Consider the following 17816-nt stretch of genomic DNA (forward strand, 5'->3'; position numbering starts at 1 on the left):
TGCACACCTAAATGGCAGCTTCATGGGGCTGACTGGCAGCTTTACTCCTCCCTGGTGACCTTTGAAGAACAAGATTTCCCCAGCTGTGATGACAAGGTAGAATATCTCACAAAAGTTATCCTTACTGCTACAGAATGTTCCATCCGCCGCACTTCCTCTTGACCACGTTGTGACCCACTCCCTTGCTGGACTGAGGCATGCCACGATGCAAATCACACATGTAGATGTGCTGTCTGCGTTTTTAACGGCATTCATTATAAATAGATTAGTGAAAAGTGTCATCCTGTTCTTCAGGATAGCAAGAGCCAGCTGGATTTCATTAATTAGTTGAACTGTTTTGAAACAACACCTTTCTCTGTTGTGTAGGCAAATCTCCAATGGCCCTCTGGCACAAAGATCCATTCCCCAATTTCTGGCCTGACAGTCACTGGCGATGTGATCGTGGATTCTATTGCAATTTCAAACACCTTGGGCCGCCATTTTGCAGAAGTTTTGAGTTCTTCGCACTATCACCCTGCCTTCCTCCATCAGAAATGAGTGGAGGCCGCTGGGGTGATAACCTTCTCTCCTTCGAATCATCAGTGCTACAGTGTCACCCTTTACTATGACTAAGCTAGATCCTGCTCTGTTCATCCAGATCCTCCACCCCAGGGCCAGACGCCATCGACATTCAGATGTCGCAACACCTTTCCCTTGCGGGCAAGAATTTTCTGCTTAACGTGTACAACTGCATTTAGGCAGAGGGCACATTTCGTGGATGCTGGCATGAAGCCATTGTCATACCCGTACCTAAGCCCGGTAAGGACAAAACCTTTCTTCTAGCTTCAGCCCCTTCTCTCTTACCAGCTGTGTTTGAAAGGTGATAGAACACATGATCTATGCCTGGTTGGCGTGGTGGCTAGAGTCTAGACATCTACTAATGAATGCACAGTGTGGATTTAGACTGCAGTGTTCTGCAGTTGACCATCTCATTAATTTGTCCATCCATGTCATGAATGGCTTTCTGCAGAAATCAGACTATGGCTGTTTTTGATTTGGAGAAGGCCTATGACATATGCTGGAGAACTAGTATCCTCCATACTCTGTACACGTGGGGCTTCCGTGGCCACCTGCCGTTTCCTTCAGGCATTTTTACAAGACAGAGTTTTCAAGGAGCATGTGGGTTTTGCCTTGTTGGATACCTTTATCCAGGGAAATGGTGTGCCTGAGGGTTCTGTCCAGAGAATCGTCATCCTTGGTATTGCCATACAGCCCTCTCCCCCCATTCATGGCCTGTCTTCCACCAGATGTCTCCAGATCTCTTTTTGTTGACAATTTTGCCATCTATTGCAGTTCTCCCCAGACCTGTCTCACAGAGCAGCGTCTTCGATCTGCTTGATCACCTTTACTCCTGGAGCATCGACAATGGCTTTAGCTATCAGGTGGCACAAATGGTTTCTCCCACCATCTGTTCACCTTGGGCCTGTTGCCATTCCGTTTCCAGAAACTGCGTAATTTCTGGGGCTCATGCTCAATAGGAAACACTCTTGATTTTTCCCATGTGTCTGACGTGGCAGCCCGATATACAGTCCCTCAACCTCCTATGTATAATCACTGGTACTTCGTGGGGGTGCCGAGGGAACTACCCTCCTCAGTTTGCACCGGTCCTTGCCCATTTGAAACTAGATGATGGGTGCCTTGTTCATGTGTCTGCTCGCCCATCCCTCTTACGCTCCCTCAACATTCATGTCATCCGTTTGGCCACAGGTGCCTTCTACACTAGCCTGGTTTAGTCTGTATGCTGAAGCTGCTGAACTGCTACTGTCCTACTGCCGTGACTTTCTCCTCAGCAGGTATGCGTGCCATTTGTCTGCTATGCTTGGTCACCTCTCCTATGCCGCCTCCTTTGACAATTCCTTTGATCGTCAGTATGGGGCTTGTCCCTCTTCTGCTACATCCTGGAGTCCACTTTCGCCACTTGCTACAGTGGCTTAACTTCACACAACCTGCAACTTTCCCAGTGGTTGTGAACCCTTCACCTTGGCTTCCTGTTGACCTGGGCCTTCATACGCTTCCTAGGGACACTGCTCCAACCTCGGTTTATCACCTTAAGTTTCATGACCTTCACATGGAACTTTGTGATACTACCTTTGTATACACTGATGGCTCTTGGACTGACTGTGGGGTTGGGTGTGCCTTAATCATTGGCACCTATGTCTTTTGATAATGGCTTCTGGCACACTGCTCTGAATTTACAGCCGAGCTCTTCACCTTGTATCAGGCCACGGAGTACATCCAGCAATACAGCTTCCCATTTACGTCCTCTACTCGGACTCACTCAGTACCTTCCAAAGTCCATGTGCGCTGTACACTGCTCATCCCTTAGTGCAGCAAGTCCAGGAAAACTGTCAGCTGCTCACCTTTGGTGGAGCCATTGTAATGTTTCAGAGAGTCTCTGGTCATGTCAGTGTGCCAGGAAATGCGGCTGCTGATGCTGCTGCCAAGGCTGCAGTCTTTGTACCTCGGCCCTCAAGTACCTGTATTACCTCTGACAATACCTGTGTTGCTGTCTGTCAGGAGGTGGTGTCCATTTGGCATCACCAATGTGTATTGGGCACTGCCTTTTTAGCCATTGTCATTTGCTAAGTAGGGCTACCCCTCCACTTTGTTCACATCGTGCCCCTCTGTCCCAGGGGCCACCCTTCCTCCTCCTCCTCCTCCTCCTCCTCCTCCTCCTCCTCCTCCTCCTCCTCCTCCTCCCGCCGCTGCCCGAGAAGCGATCCTCTTCTCAGGCGTCCATCGGGAAACGTTCCGGACCCCAGCTTCCGAAGTCCGGCGTTCCAAAATGGACCCCGCGCGTGAGGACCTTCTTCGGGCCCAGCCCACCATCCCTGTGCCTCCTCGGACTGACAAGAAGGCCTCTAAGAAGAAGTCTCTATCCCCCTCTCCACCCCGGCGCATTTCGGCTGACGCTCCATCTGTGAGTCGCTGCTCCCGGCCGTCCTCAGTTTCGCCGGGACGCTATGCTGCCAGGTGCTCAGCTGGCCTCTCATCGGCAAAAGATGCTGCCCCTCCTACACAACCAGGGACAGCGGCTGCAGCTGGCGACGACTCGATGGAACAGGATCCATCTCCCGCCGGTTGTAGCGTTGTTCCCTCGAAACATGGCCCTCCGCGGCCGTTGAGGTGACCAGCTCTTCCCGTCTCATTCCCTCTTTTGACTAGCGATGGCCTTGTTACATTGGAACATAAGAGGTATTCGATCTAATCGGGAGGAATTACAACTGTTCCTCCGCCTGCACTGTCCGCTTGTCCTTGGTCTCCAGGAAACCAAGTTGCGCCCGACTGACCATATTGCCTTTACCCACTATACCTCGGAGCGGTATGACCTCACCCCTGTGGACGGTATCCCTGCTCATGGCGGGGTCATGTTGCTCGTTCGGGACGATGTCTATTACCATCCCATCCCATTGACCACCCCACTCCAAGCAATAGCTGTCGGTATTACTCTTTCTGCTTTTACTTTTTCAGTTTGTACCATCTACACTCCATCGTCATCTGCTGTTAGTCGGGCTGACATGATGCACCTGATAGTTCAGCTTCCCCCGCCGTTTTTATTGTTTGGCGACTTCAATGCCCATCATCCCCTTTGGGGCTCTCCTGCATCCTGTCAAAGAGGCTCACTCTTGGCGGATGTCTTCAACCATCTCAATCTTGTCTGCCTCAATACTGGTGTCCCGACTTTCCTCTCGGACTCTACTCATACCTACTCCCACTTGGACCTCTCGATCTGCTCTACCACTCTTGCCCGTCGGTTCGAGTGGTATGTCCTTTCTGACACCTATTTGAGCAACCACTTCCCCTGTGTCGTTCGTCTCCTGCACCACACCCCATCCCCACGTCCTTCGAGCTTTAACATACCGAAAGCTGACTGGGGACTCTACTCCTCCCTGGCGACCTTTCCGGACCACGATTTTCTCAGTTCTGACAGTCAGGTCGAATACCTCATGGCTGTTATCATCAATGCTCCCGAACGTTCCATTCCTCGTACTACCTCTTCTTCACGTCGCGTTTCCGTCCCCTGGTGGAACGAGGCCTGTAGAGACGCTATCCGTGCTCGACGACGTGCTTTACGCACCTTTCGCCGCCATCCTACGTTGGCGAATTGTATTGGATACAAACGACTCGGAGCGCAATGCCGTAGAGTCGTCAAAGACAGCAAAAAAGCTTGTTGGGTCTCTTTCAACAGCTCCTTTAACAGTTTTACTCCCTCTTCTGTCGTATGGGGTGGCCTGCGCCGGCTGTCGGGCATTAAGGCCCACTCCTCGGTACCTGGCCTGACCTCGGGTAATGAGGTCCTTGTCAATCCTGTGGCTGTCTCCAACGCCTTCGGCCGGTTTTTCGCAGAGGTTTCAAGCTCCGCCCATTACCACCCTGCCTTCCTTCCCAGGAAAGAGGCAGAAGAGGCTCAGCGACCTTCCTTCCACTCGCTGAATCTGGAAACTTATAATGCCCCATTTACTATGCGGGAACTCGAACGTGCGCTTGCACTGTCCCGGTCCTCTGCTCCGGGGCCAGATGCCATTCACGTTCAGATGCTTGCACACCTTTCTCCGGCGGTCAAAAGCTTCCTTCTTCATACCTACAATCGCGTCTGGACCGAAGGTCATGTCCCTGTGCGATGGCGTGACACCGTCGTTGTTCCTATACCCAAACCCGGGAAGGATAGACACCTTCCTTCTAGTTACCGCCCCATTTCTCTTACAAGCTGTGTCTGTAAGGTGATGGAGTGCATGGTTCATGCTAGGTTAGTTTGGATCCTTGAATCTCGACAGCTACTTACCAATGTCCAATGCGGCTTTCGTCGCCGCCGCTCCGCTGTTGACCACCTTGTGACCTTGTCGACATTCATCATGAACAACTTTTTGCGAAGGCGCCAAACGGTAGCCGTGTTCTTCGATTTGGAGAAGGCTTATGATACCTGTTGGAGAGCAGGTATCCTCCGCACTATGCACAGGTGGGGCCTACGCGGTCGCCTGCCCCTTTTTATTGATTCCTTTTTAACGGATCGAAAGTTTAGGATACGTGTGGGTTCCGTATTGTCCGATGTCTTCCTCCAGGAGAACGGAGTGCCTCAGGGCTCCGTCTTGAGCGTAGCCCTTTTTGCCATCGCGATCAATCCAATTATGGATTGCATTCCACCTAATGTCTCAGGCTCTCTCTTTGTCAATGACTTCGTGATCTACTGCAGTGCCCAGAGAACATGCCTCCCGGAGCGCTGCCTTCAGCGTTGTCTAGACAGTCTATACTCGTGGAGCGTGGCAAATGGCTTCCGGTTCTCTGAAGAGAAGACGGTTTGTATCAACTTCTGGCGATATAAAGCGTTCCTTCCGCCATCCTTACATCTCGGTCCCGTTGTTCTCCCATTCGTGGAAACAACAAAGTTTCTAGGGCTCACGTTGGACAGGAAACTGTGTTGGTCTCCGCATGTCTTATTTGACGGCCCGTTGTACACGTTCACTTAATGTCCTCAGAGTTCTTAGTGGTTCATCTTGGGGAGCGGATCGCACTGTCCTGCTTCGCTTGTATCGGTCCATAGTCCGATCGAAGCTGGATTATGGGAGCTTCGTCTACTCATCTGCTCGGCCATCCCTCTCGCCGTCTCAAGTCCATCCACCATTGGGGGTTACGTCTTGCGACCGGAGCCTTCTACACTAGTCCTGTCGAGAGTCTTTATGCTGAAGCTGCCGAATTACCATTAACCTACCGGCGCGACGTACTGCTGTGTCGGTATGCCTGCTGGCTGTTGTCTATGCCCGACCACCCCTCTTACCAGTCCTTCTTCGCCGATTCTCTCGACCGTCAGTATGGGTTGTATGTCTCTGCCCTGCTGCCCCCCCGGAGTCCGCTTCCGTCGCCTGCTTCGACAATTGGATTTTGCCCTCCCTGCCACCTTCAGAGAGGGTGAGAGCCTGACACCACCTTGGCTCCAGGCTCCGGTTCATATTTATCTCGACCTCAGCTCACTCCCGAAGGAGGGTACTCCGGCTGCAGTGCATTGCTCATGGTTTGTCGAACTTCGTGCTCAACTTGCCGGTCACACCTTTATTTACACCGATGGCTCCAAAACTGACGATGGTGTCGGCTGTGCCTTTGTCGTCAGGGCCGCCACCTTTAAATACCGGCTCCTCGACCAATGTTAAAGCTTTACGGCCGAGCTTTTTGCTCTCCATCAGGCCATTCAGTATGCCCGCCGCCACCGCCATTCATCGTATGTACTCTGCTCTGACTCACTCAGTGCTCTTCAGAGCCTTGGAGCTCCCTTGATTCAACGGATACAGCAGTCCCTCCATTCTTTCACTGATGATGGTTCTCCGGTCAGCTTTCTGTGGGTTCCTGGACATATAGGAGTGCCTGGGAATGAGGCTGCAGATGCTGCATCCAAGGCTGCAGTCCTCCTGCCTCGGCCAGCCTCCCATTGTGTCCCGTCATCTGACGTTCGTGGGGATGTCTGTAAGAGGCTTGTCGTTGTGGTGGGATGCTTGGTCATCCCTCCAAGGAAACAAGCTCCGGGCAGTAAAACCGCTCCCAACTGCTTGGACAACCTCCTCCCGACCTTCTCGGCGAGAGGTGGTCCTTCTGACCAGGTTGCGGATTGGGCATTGCCGGTTTAGCCACCGCTACCTGCTCTCCGGTGACCCAGCCCCGCAGTGCCCTTGTGGTCAGGCATTAACAGTGTGCCATGTTTCATTGTCGTGTCCCCGCTTTAGTCAATCTCGTGTTGTCCTGTCCCTGCCATCTACTTTACCGGATATTTTAGCTGATGACATTCCAGCAGCTGCTCGTGTTCTGCGTTTTATAACTTTGACTGGCATGTCCAAAGACATCTAACCTTTTTCCTTATTTCATCTGCATCTTTGTCAGGTCTTTCTGGTGTCCCCCCTCCCCTTGAGTTTTACTAGATTCCATGTGCTCTAACAACAGTGACTGGGCGCTAATGACCTCAGTAGTTGAGCGCCCTTAAACCCCACCAAAAAAAAAATGCCACTTCATTGATTGCCTCTTTGTCGCTGGTGAAAAATGGAGCCCTGTTTCATCACCTGTCATAATTCTTCCAAGAAATTCATCTCCACCATTCTCATACTGTTCCAAAAGTTTGCTGCATACTGTTTTTCTTGTTTCTTTGAGAGCCACTGTCAACATCCTGGGAACCCACCTGACACTAACCCTTTTTAACACTGACACTTTCAGTATTCTGCAAACACTTTCTTCCCCTATCCCAATGTAGCGTGACAATTCGTTCACTGTGATGCGTCTGTCAGCAGTCACCAATTCGTTAGCTCTCTGCACATTGTCTGGAGAGTGTGCAGTACGAGGCCTGCCACTGCGAGGACAATGATCAATATTGCCATGCCCGCTTTAATCACTTAACGTGCTTGCCCCCTGAGTAACTGTACTGCGATAAACAGCAGCATCTCCATACACATTTTCAACCTCTTGTGGATGTATCCCAATGTCTCATTGACAGCACAGGAATTCTAGGACAGCACGTTGCTTTTGACAAATGTCAAGAGTAGCAGCCATCTTGAAGACATCCTATGACGGTGTCACTCACGGGAACAGGCTGAACTAAGTTTGAAAACAAGTGGGAAAAATGTATCTACACACTGGAAAACTTTCACACACGCAGAACGAAAACTGTATTTTTTAAAAAATAGTGATTTCTTTTGGAGTGACCCTCATACTAAGAGGTGTGGTGAATTCTCATCCACAGATTCGTACAGCAGATTTTTATTCCTCAGATACTGCACATTTCGATGAATTATCCTAAATGGTACTGATATCTTAAGACACTGTGAATTGGTATTCTGAATCAGTTGAATTATCGCCAGAGTCTTTAACACTGCACTGTAATGACAATTTACTGTCTTCAAAGTCAGTTCCTTTGGCATGTGACCAGGATTCTCTCCAATCCAAGGGGTTTAGTTCAGCAAAATCGTGTTGCTTGAAATTGAGCCTAAAAAACTTGTTGATTATAATCTAAAATGACGGGGTCCATGGTTTTATGCAGCTCTTTACAGAGTTAAATTATCTGGTTCACTAACTTGAGCTTTCCATTTCTGTTCAAGTCTGTGCCAGGTATGTTCATGTTTCAGTTCATGTCTAGCAAGTGCACATGATTTGGTTTTTTACATAGTTTCTACAGTTCTAAATTACAGCACCTTACTTCTGTAGTAACACAAGACCACTGGAGGAGAGTGGTACTGGTAGGTTTGTAAGTTAACATTCGTGTTGTACAGTTTTGGCAATAACATCCTATAAACTGAGTGCTTACTTGCTCTTGTTTTTGTGAACACCATTGGTGCCACCAATGATTAAAACATAGTTATCTTTTTTTCAGATTGTTTCTGATAAATTCTTGGCTACAGCATGTAATGTAGCTCCTGGTTTAACTTAAGCAAATACAGAATACTCATTGTGTACAGCTTCATGGAGGGGAGCTGAAAGGCTTTTTCCGTGGCTGTCGGCATACAGTAAATTTTTTTTTTTTTTTTTTTTTTTTTCTTTTTTTTGTGCTTCAAGGTGTCAGAATTTTCCTGTTACGACCTTTATTGGAGGATTAATTATATTTACTTTAGCTTACACTATTCGTTGTTTCGCTGGATGAATCTGGTGCTGAAAACTTATTTGATGTAACTGGTGCACTGCTTCTAGTGCTTTGTTTTGGTTTTCTATTTTCTTGATAGTTTAGTGTTCCGTTTTTGGGCTTTACTGCAGTCCACATAAATTTATTTGTAGTCTTGACATATTCTGAGTTCGATATTACATTTTTCATCATAACACCTTTTTTGGTTTGCAAATCACGCTTAACAATATCAATAAGACTGTTTTTGTGACTACTTTTCACTACTGTTCCACTGTTTTCACTACACCACTTTTTTCACTTAGTTTTTGTTTTCTTGTTTTAGGAAGGCTGTTCCTTTCTTGAGGGTTTAAATATCCCTTCATCATGCATTTTTTACATGCCGATTTATTTGTTCAAGACATAGTAATGTTTTACTTTCCCTTTTCTTAGGAAAAAAAGCAAATTGTTGAACTGACAGAAACTGATGGAATAGATATTCTTGGTAACATCGTAGATGCAAGCATACTGTCTATCAACCCCAATCTGTACGGCGATCTACACAACCTTGGCCATGTTATGATGGGATTCTGCCATGATCCTGATGCCAGACATCTCGTAAGTGCAAATTCTGCTTATTAAGAACCTTGTATTGTAAATTCTTCTGCATGCAAAGTAAATTGTACTGTATGTATAAAAACATATTTTGTGGCATAGACTGGAATGCATATTGATCAGAAAAAACTGGCTAAAATATCTTACAAAATATAAGCTTTGCAATGTCATGCATACAAGATTATAAATTGGAAGCTAATGCACACACTTAATAATATTGTCAGTGTCAAACAAGAAAAAAAATTTCACCAGTAGGGGATAAACTGTATCAAATTAGGGAGATTTTCTTTATAAATTTAATTTCCATTAAAGGTAATTCCTGTAGGTTGTATAATTTTATTCACTTCTCACTAATAAATCTCCCATGACAGGAAACATTTGGGGTCATTGCTGATCCAGCAACGACAATGAGGGATCCTATATTCTACAGGTGGCATGCTTTCATAGATGGCATCTTCCAGGAGCACAAGAAGGTTCTTCCTAGGTACACTGTCCAGCAGGTATGGTACAATTTGATTGCCTGAAATACATACTGTTTTTACAGGTCTTGACCAATGTAAATCATCAGTTCAAATAATAGTGATCTAATAATGTTCTGACTCTCACAATTATGTTTTTCTAATTTTTTAAAAAAAAATTTGAACAGTAAGCCAAACAGAGACCCTGAATTGTTGACTTAACAAGCAATGCTAATGCACAAAGTACACAGGATTACCAAATAGAGATTTATGGAGTATAACATTTACAACAAAGATGATTTTTTAAGGAGGGTATTTTAAAAAGGGATGCAGGTCAAAATCTGCCATATTGGTTTAAAAGAACAAATACATGTACCTAATGAAGCATCTGTCAGAAAAAAAATTATATTAACTATAGTTTGGTGTTGCAGGCACAAGAACTTCACAAGGTGCACAGTTAAATGTTAATGCTCCAACTGCAGTTTTGCTCAAGAAACATTAATTCCATAAAGTAATAGCTAATAGAAAAAAATTATCCTCTACCTATTCAAGAGTCCAGAAATGTCCAAGAATGAACAGGGTGCTCTTATGTCAATCAGGAACTGGTTAAACATTACTGTCACTGTGTAATAGGTAAAATACCAAATGCATTTGCAATTGAAATATCTGAAGGTTAAAATCAGACAGATACGTTCAGGAAAGATGTTGTGTATTGGGTTGGTGTAAGAGTTCGTTGTATTTGTCCATAAACTTAATAAAAGCAGATACACATATGACTTCAGTCATCAGTAATAGTGTCTCCTTTACTGGTCACAATGATCTACCAATGCTGAGAACTTTTATTCCATGACTGTAGAAATTGAGTGTTCTTGTAGTGAAACATTTGAGCCATGTTTGGAGCACATTTCCATTTGGAAAGGAATTTCCTTGGACTTTCTTTAAATAGAGAACAAAATGGTGAAAATGTGAGGGCACAAGATCAGGTGAATAAGGGGGCTGTGGAATGACTTCGCATACAGTCACCTGTACAATGTCATGTCAGAGTAGCAGAATGTTGGTGGGAGTTACTGTGGAGTAGCATCACTTCATGCAATCCTCCTGATCACTATTTTTGGATAGCATTTGGAAGGAACACAGATTGTTAACAATAAATGTGGGCAGTAGTAGTTAAATTTCAGGAAAGCAATTTGTAGTAAGACACTATCGCTGTTCCACCAGATGCATAACATTATCTTTCATGGGTGCACACAGGTTCATGTACAGGAAGTTGCTGTTCTGTTTGGGCTCAATCATTTCTTTCCTTGTTTCATGTTAGCATAAAGACACAATTTCTCATTGTCAGTAATAAAAGGCAGGAATGGTTGCTGCTGCAGCTGCTGTCAATGAGCTGACTGAGGAGGAGCAAGCAGAGATGCACATGTCCAGCCACTGAGTTTTTGTTTTCATTGGTACACATACACCAGATTTTTTTATACCTTCCCCATTGCATGCAAATGTCACTGATAGTAAAATGGCCAGTTACTCACATTGGCCAGTTCTGGACTTCACCGACATGTCATGACATTGTATTAATGAATCTGAAAGATTTCATAAAACCCAAAAGGTCTTCCCTAATAGTCACAAATGTCAACATGCACATCCTTAAAATCGGAACAGTTTTTCTTGCTAGGCTATCAAATGGTGTGATTGCCATGTGTCGTGCAAATGTTCCTGGTTGCCTCTGTTGCTGTCACCCCTTCACTGCACTCGGAACTCTTGACTTGAATAAGCCATGAAGACAAAAAGGTACCAACTGGCTGCTGTCATCCTCAGCCCACAGGCATCACTAGATGCAGATATGGACGAGCATGTGGTCAGCACATGGCTCACAGCCATAAGTCAATCTGAGACTGGAGTTGATACTTCTCAGTCAAGTAGCTCCTCAGTGTGCCTCACAAGGGCTGAGTGCATCCTGCTTGCTAACGGTGCTCGGCAGACTGGATGGTCACCTGTCCAGCTAGAATAGTGCTTAACTACAGTGATCTCAAGGAACTGGTGTCCTTGCTGCAGCAAGGCTGTTGGCCTATTGCACTCAAACAGAACAAGAGCTCAAAATTGCTCAATTTCTCCACTTCATGCTCCACTTTCTAGCATCCACAGCTCTTAACTATCTCCATATGACAAAATATGTAAACCCAAATAGAAACGGTGAGCTACAAATTGAAAATGGCAGTTTACAAATAAGCCCATAGCAACCAGAACATCAACAAATGCTATCAACTTATGCACCTACCTAATTCAACCAAAAATTCACTTCATCAAAACACTTAGAAAATAAATTCATATAGAATAAAACTACCTTGGGGAATGCCAGAAACTGGTTTAGTTTCACTTGAAGACTTATCATCAATAACACTATGTTAACATTTGTATTTATTTAGTTAGCACAAATAACTTAGTGGTTTCAGTGATTATAAATTGAGGTGCCAAACAGAAGCTGAGAAACATATACATGAAAACAAAGAATCTGGAATGTCTGCTGCTATAGGTAGCAAACATACAAAAGAAAAAAACCCAACAATACAGAAAGTAAGAGATAAAGTGGGGCTTAATGTCTTCCTAGACCTGTCATTTATTACCACCTCTTAAAGTCTTTCGTTCTTCCACTTTTATCTGTCTGCAAAGGCTTCATTCTTTTATGGAACAAGTACTACTCTAGTCTAATCTATGGTGTATTGTTCAGTTACTGTGTGTGTGTGTGTGTGTGTGTGTGTGTGTGTGTGTGTGTGTCAGACATTTTGTCTGAAGGTATAGAGAGTAAGGTCTGTAGTTTCCAACTTTGTTGGAAACATGTTGCAGTGAAACTATTATTTTATTGAATTATTTTTTCAGCTAAGCTTTGATTATGTTCATGTTACTGGTGTTGAAGTCATATCAGAGAAAGCTCCAAAGAATGAATTTGTCACATACTGGCAGCAAAATGATATAGATCTTTCACGGGGACTTGACTTTGCACCACGAGGTCCAGTGTTCGTTCGTTTCACACATTTGCAGCATGCACCATTTGTGATTAAGATACAAGTACGTATAAATCATCTACTAAATTTTACAATTTGCTATTCAATGAAAACAAACTAACATAAGTGATACTTGTAGGTTGAAAATAAAGGACCTCAAAGACCAGGAACTGTGAGAATTTTCATGGCACCAAAGTACGATGAAAGAGGTCTTCCAATGTTGTTAAGAGACCAGAGATCCCTCTTCATTGAAATTGACAAGTTCTCTGTGCAGTGTAAGTATTTACTCTCATAAGCAGCATGTATATTAAGGCTTTTTCAAAGTCTCATCATTATGGCAAAAATGCTGGATGAAAATATGTAAAGATCTCCATAAAAGATACCATCATGAGGCAATTCCCTTGTCACAAAATTCCTCCAAAACAAATTTTGGTAGTTATGCTCAGTGGGCTGTAACTCAAAGCCCAGTCTGTGAGCAAAAACTGGATTGGTTACATCAGCAAATACTTTACTTAGTTGCACTTGAGTGTTGCATTGAAAATACATGATGCAATAGTTTTGTGGAATGAATGAAGAAAAATACAAAAATAGACCTTTTGTCTGTACACAGCTATTACAGCTGTAATGTACCCGCTCTGTTATTGTTTTCTGTTTTTTTTTTTGTTATTGTTTTTTGTTATTGTAGTTGTAGAGATATGAAATTATTGTAGCAGTTTGCTTAGTCAGCCGTAATTCGGAATTTTTTGACATTAAATGGAGCCCGAAGCTTGAGTAACAGATACTTCGCGTGAAGTGTGATTTGCGGCATAAACAAAAATTAATTGTGGAGATGCAATCCACAGAATATTAACAGAAAAGCTTTAGAACAATGCGCACGACTGACTAGACACATTCAGAGGGTACGTACATTCTTGTACGAGTGGTTGTGATCTGATGAAAGATCTGTCTTAAATTTTTTTCTGTAAAATAATTATGTTGTAACACTCGGAGACTGCGAACGTACAATCAGGGTAGAGGCACGTACTTCCTATCATTCCCCGTGGCCTGGGTAAAAAAATTGCAATTATTTAAATTTAAGAATATTTCTTTTCCAATCACTCCTATTTTTATACCAAAAGGAAGATTGCAGGTTCTGAATGTCTTGGCAAAAACGCACCGAAATTAATCTTAGCGGCCACCAAAGTAAAGTAGTGAGAACAATCGTGTACCTCTATTGCTGAGCAGCGCCGTTGTAAAGTTGGTCGCCTCCATCTAATATTCGCCTTGTCGAATTAACAGAATAATTTGTACTCCATTGGTATGGGATTTAGGCTTGATCTTGACAGAAATTAGAAAACACATTTTTCATCATTTGACACCTTCATTTAACACACACAGACATGAAACTATACAGTACATCTTTATGCCAGCACATCAGAACAAGAAGGTAGTTAATACTAGAAGTATGAAAGCATCTCGAAATTAGTCCTTTGTCTCTCAATGATAAAGTTTACCGGAGTAGTCCTCTGGTATGACAGTCAAACAAATTTTCTTCTTGTATCTTTGAGATTAAATTACATCATTTTTTTAGTTCCTTTTCATGGCTTATAAATCAAAACTGCAAAGAGTACGTTTCAACTATACTATAAAAATCTTAAGACTGGTTTCCATAGTTGAAATCTTAAAACTTCATGTTTTTAGCTTATTCTTCCTTAACCCTGCTACATTCTTCAGGTATTAAGTTAACGTAGTGTTAAAAGATGGAAGGTACACTTCCAAGTGACTGCAGCTTGGATTTTGGTGTGAATGTGAAAAATTATTTCATTGTGGAAGGATAAGCTGTGTATCAAACATCAATTCTTGAAGTTTCCATAAAGATATGCTGTGAAATACCTTAACAAAAATTATTCTGCTAGTTCAGCAATTTAACAGGTGTTAAACAATTTAAGATATTTTACTTCAAATCTCATCTACTAAAAGAAGCCAGTATTACATTCACCACCATGTAATAATAATGAATTTATAATGTATTGTCTACTTCCAGTGTATAATACTCCATTGCGTCTTATCTATAAATCCAATTGTAAATGTTTTCTCACTTAAATTCAGTGGTAAATTCCCTTTTCCAGTAAAGAGTGGTAGCAACATCATACAGCGCCGTTCAGATGAATCATCAGTAACAATACCATTTGAGAGAACATTCCGCAATTTGACTGGAGTAGGAGAGTCTCAACAGGTGGCGGAATATACCTATTGTGGCTGTGGATGGCCACAACACATGTTGATACCAAAGGGGCGCCAAGGGGGCCTACCTGCTGAGTTCTTTGTCATGGTATCAGATGGTAGTATAGACAAGGTGAGTTTTCTTCTGCCAGCTGTTTGAATTGCCCATTTCCAGCAAAAATTGCTATAAAAGATTTCTCGTAAATTATGCACAAGGTGGAAAATTCATTGACAATAGTTTGTCAAACAATAGCAGTGCTTAAAGGTTAGTAATTCCCCATAATTATTTGATGGACATCCTATCTGAAAGGCGAAACCATGTGGTGCCTACATCTCAGATATGCTGGCCACTGAATGGGGTTCCAGTTTCTTGTCATTTGATATGGAAAAAGTATTCACATCATATTTACTGCGGTTTGTAATTAAAGTGACAATCACTTCAGATTCTTTTAAGGATGTTCTCATGAGCATTTAAAGTGCTCATAACGAAGTGCCTGCTTAAGTTTTTCAACCAATTTGTCTATGAAGTACCGTAAAATTTCCTATTGTGGTTGATAATTTTCATAATGCATGTACTGGATCACTTAGAGGTTATTAAAATTATAAACAGTATCACCTGCTTAAAATGTGTTCATACATTGCAGACTTGGTATATTAGTTTAATTACAGATAATACTTGCACACAATTTTTCAGCCAGATCACCCTAATAGTCTGCTGTAGCATTAAGGGCTCTACAAAGTGTTTCATATGGCTTTGTACAAAATGTCATGGTTTTCAGCTGCTACATAGTTTGGTGGATATAATGAGGCACTACTTACATTAACACACACCTTGAATATACTTATCACTACCTTACATGTGGAACATACAGTTCAAATTGTCATTGCTTCCAGGTTGAACAACCCCCTCCGGAACAAAATTGTCGTGCAGCTCATAGTTACTGTGGATTGCACAAGCGTCTCTACCCAGATCGCCGCAGCATGGGCTACCCCTTTGACCGCGTGCCAAGAGATGGTGTAAATACTTTACGTGAGTTCATGACACCAAACATGGGCTTAATTGATGTGAAAATAAGGCATTATGAAACCACTGTAGGCCCAGGGCCTGGAAATGTTCCTGTGCTGCCTCCTAATCTGAGCCAATTATGATCTTTATTATTTATTATTAGTATTTTATATTCATGACTTACTGCAGATGCCTTATATACTCCTACAAAAATTTTGGATAAAAACTTTTCCATGTATAATTTTAATAAACAAAATTTCAACATTACTATTTGTTATTTTTATAAAGTTAGTAATAATGAAAACTCTTCCAACAAAATTAAGGCATTTTTTCGCAGAAAAAGTGGCACAAATTATTTACCAGAAAGTAAATTCTAACCTAAGCAACAGGAAATAAAGTTAAGGATAAGGTACAAAACACATAGTGGCACTGCAAGCATGACAACAGTGGAGAACTTTTGACCTTAAATGAACTAAAGTTTGGTGCTTACTTTTTGCAAAAGATAGGAGCAAATATCTATTACTGAATTTTCAGGTTATGTCTTGATGCACAACAAATTAAATTAGTAATAGTAAGGGATGAAAACTAACGAGCATCTAGAGAAAAGTTTCCATATTCTCATGAATCTGATAAAGCATCTAGAAAGGTTGTGCTACCCTCGCCCAATAGGTATGCAAATTGACATACTTAATCTAAAAGATACACTGAAATGTGACTATAAGGTTAGCTGTCATAGTTCATATGTGGATTTAAACAATAGAAAGCCCTGTAGATAGATTACATCAGTTCACAGTTCACACGAACATCGTAGATCATTTACAAAAAGGCATGACACAACATGACCCAGTTTGGGAAATTGGAAACAACCTGTTTTCCATTGAATGAAGCAATACCAGGATGAAATACTTAAATTGGCTGCAAGATTGATGAACAACTAAGTTCATTCAACTCGCACAGTATGAGCAACTGATAAATCTGCATTTACTGAAATGAACACAACTTGCACACACATTTGATACTTCAGTTTCATGCACACAATCTGAAATTGTCACAATTGTTACATTGATGAAAAGTGACTCGGGCTACAATGGGGTTTCTAAGTTATTGCAATGTCACAGACTCAAGGCATTTTGTGGCAATTTATAAATGCAAGAAATATTTCTCATGTTCACTTCTGGAAAAGATTTTATACACACAATGCATGGTGGTGTAAATGAAGTCCTGATACAACAACAAAAAATACAAATTACCCCACTGAGTAGTCTGTGAACAATGATTGCCTTAACAGTACACAGCATTGTCTCAACAGTTATCTAGTCAGAATGCATAAGCAACATTTATACAGAAATTTTTTTAGTACAAATTAGTATTTTGCAACACGGCATTCGATTGCTAAAGCTGTAAAAATCTAGTTTTGGACCTGATATGTTGCATATGTAACAGCATTCAGTAACAAACATTATTAAGGAACTAAAGAGTAAAATTCCACTCAAAAGGAGCCTCCGGCAAGGTTTGATGCTGGTACTAACCATATTCACATATGTAATGACAAACCAATGGCTTTCACTATATATAATGTCTTTCTGCTCCCGGGATTGGAATGACTCCTTACCCTCTCCCTTAAAACCCACTTCCTTTCGTCTTTCCCTCTCCTTCCCTCTTTCCTGATGAGGCAACAGTTTGTTGCTAAAGCTTGAATTTTGTGTGTTTGTTTGTGTGTCTATCGACGTGCCAGCGCTTTAGTTTGGTAAGTCACATCATATATATATAGCGATAAAGGATGTAACATGGTATATTCCAAGTGATATGTGAAAGAAGAAGAAATGATCCGGTTGGAAAGAGTGACATTTACACCTTCCTAAGCCTGCCATATCCACTTTCAAAACACTTCTGTAGAAGTCAACTAGTGGGCACGGACAGGAGGAAAAAGAGGAAAT

The 17816-nt window shown here is 42.8% G+C and overlaps 1 protein-coding gene across 1 annotated transcript in view; it reads left to right on the forward strand.

Moving 5' to 3' along the window:
- The window catches only part of LOC126418776 (phenoloxidase 2-like), a 147176-nt gene extending 131098 nt beyond the window's left edge, over positions 1–16078 (forward strand). The window contains exons 8-13 of the mRNA XM_050085702.1: positions 9056–9220; positions 9589–9717; positions 12547–12735; positions 12811–12946; positions 14780–15006; positions 15768–16078. Of these exons, the coding sequence (XP_049941659.1) occupies positions 9056–9220; positions 9589–9717; positions 12547–12735; positions 12811–12946; positions 14780–15006; positions 15768–16022 (1101 nt within the window). The 3' untranslated portion in view covers positions 16023–16078. The remainder of the gene's footprint in view (positions 1–9055; positions 9221–9588; positions 9718–12546; positions 12736–12810; positions 12947–14779; positions 15007–15767) is intronic.
- Positions 16079–17816: the final 1738 nt, after the last annotated feature.

Source organism: Schistocerca serialis, chromosome 9 (assembly GCF_023864345.2).
Source record: "Schistocerca serialis cubense isolate TAMUIC-IGC-003099 chromosome 9, iqSchSeri2.2, whole genome shotgun sequence".
Taxonomy (NCBI): Eukaryota; Metazoa; Arthropoda; class Insecta; order Orthoptera; family Acrididae; genus Schistocerca; species Schistocerca serialis.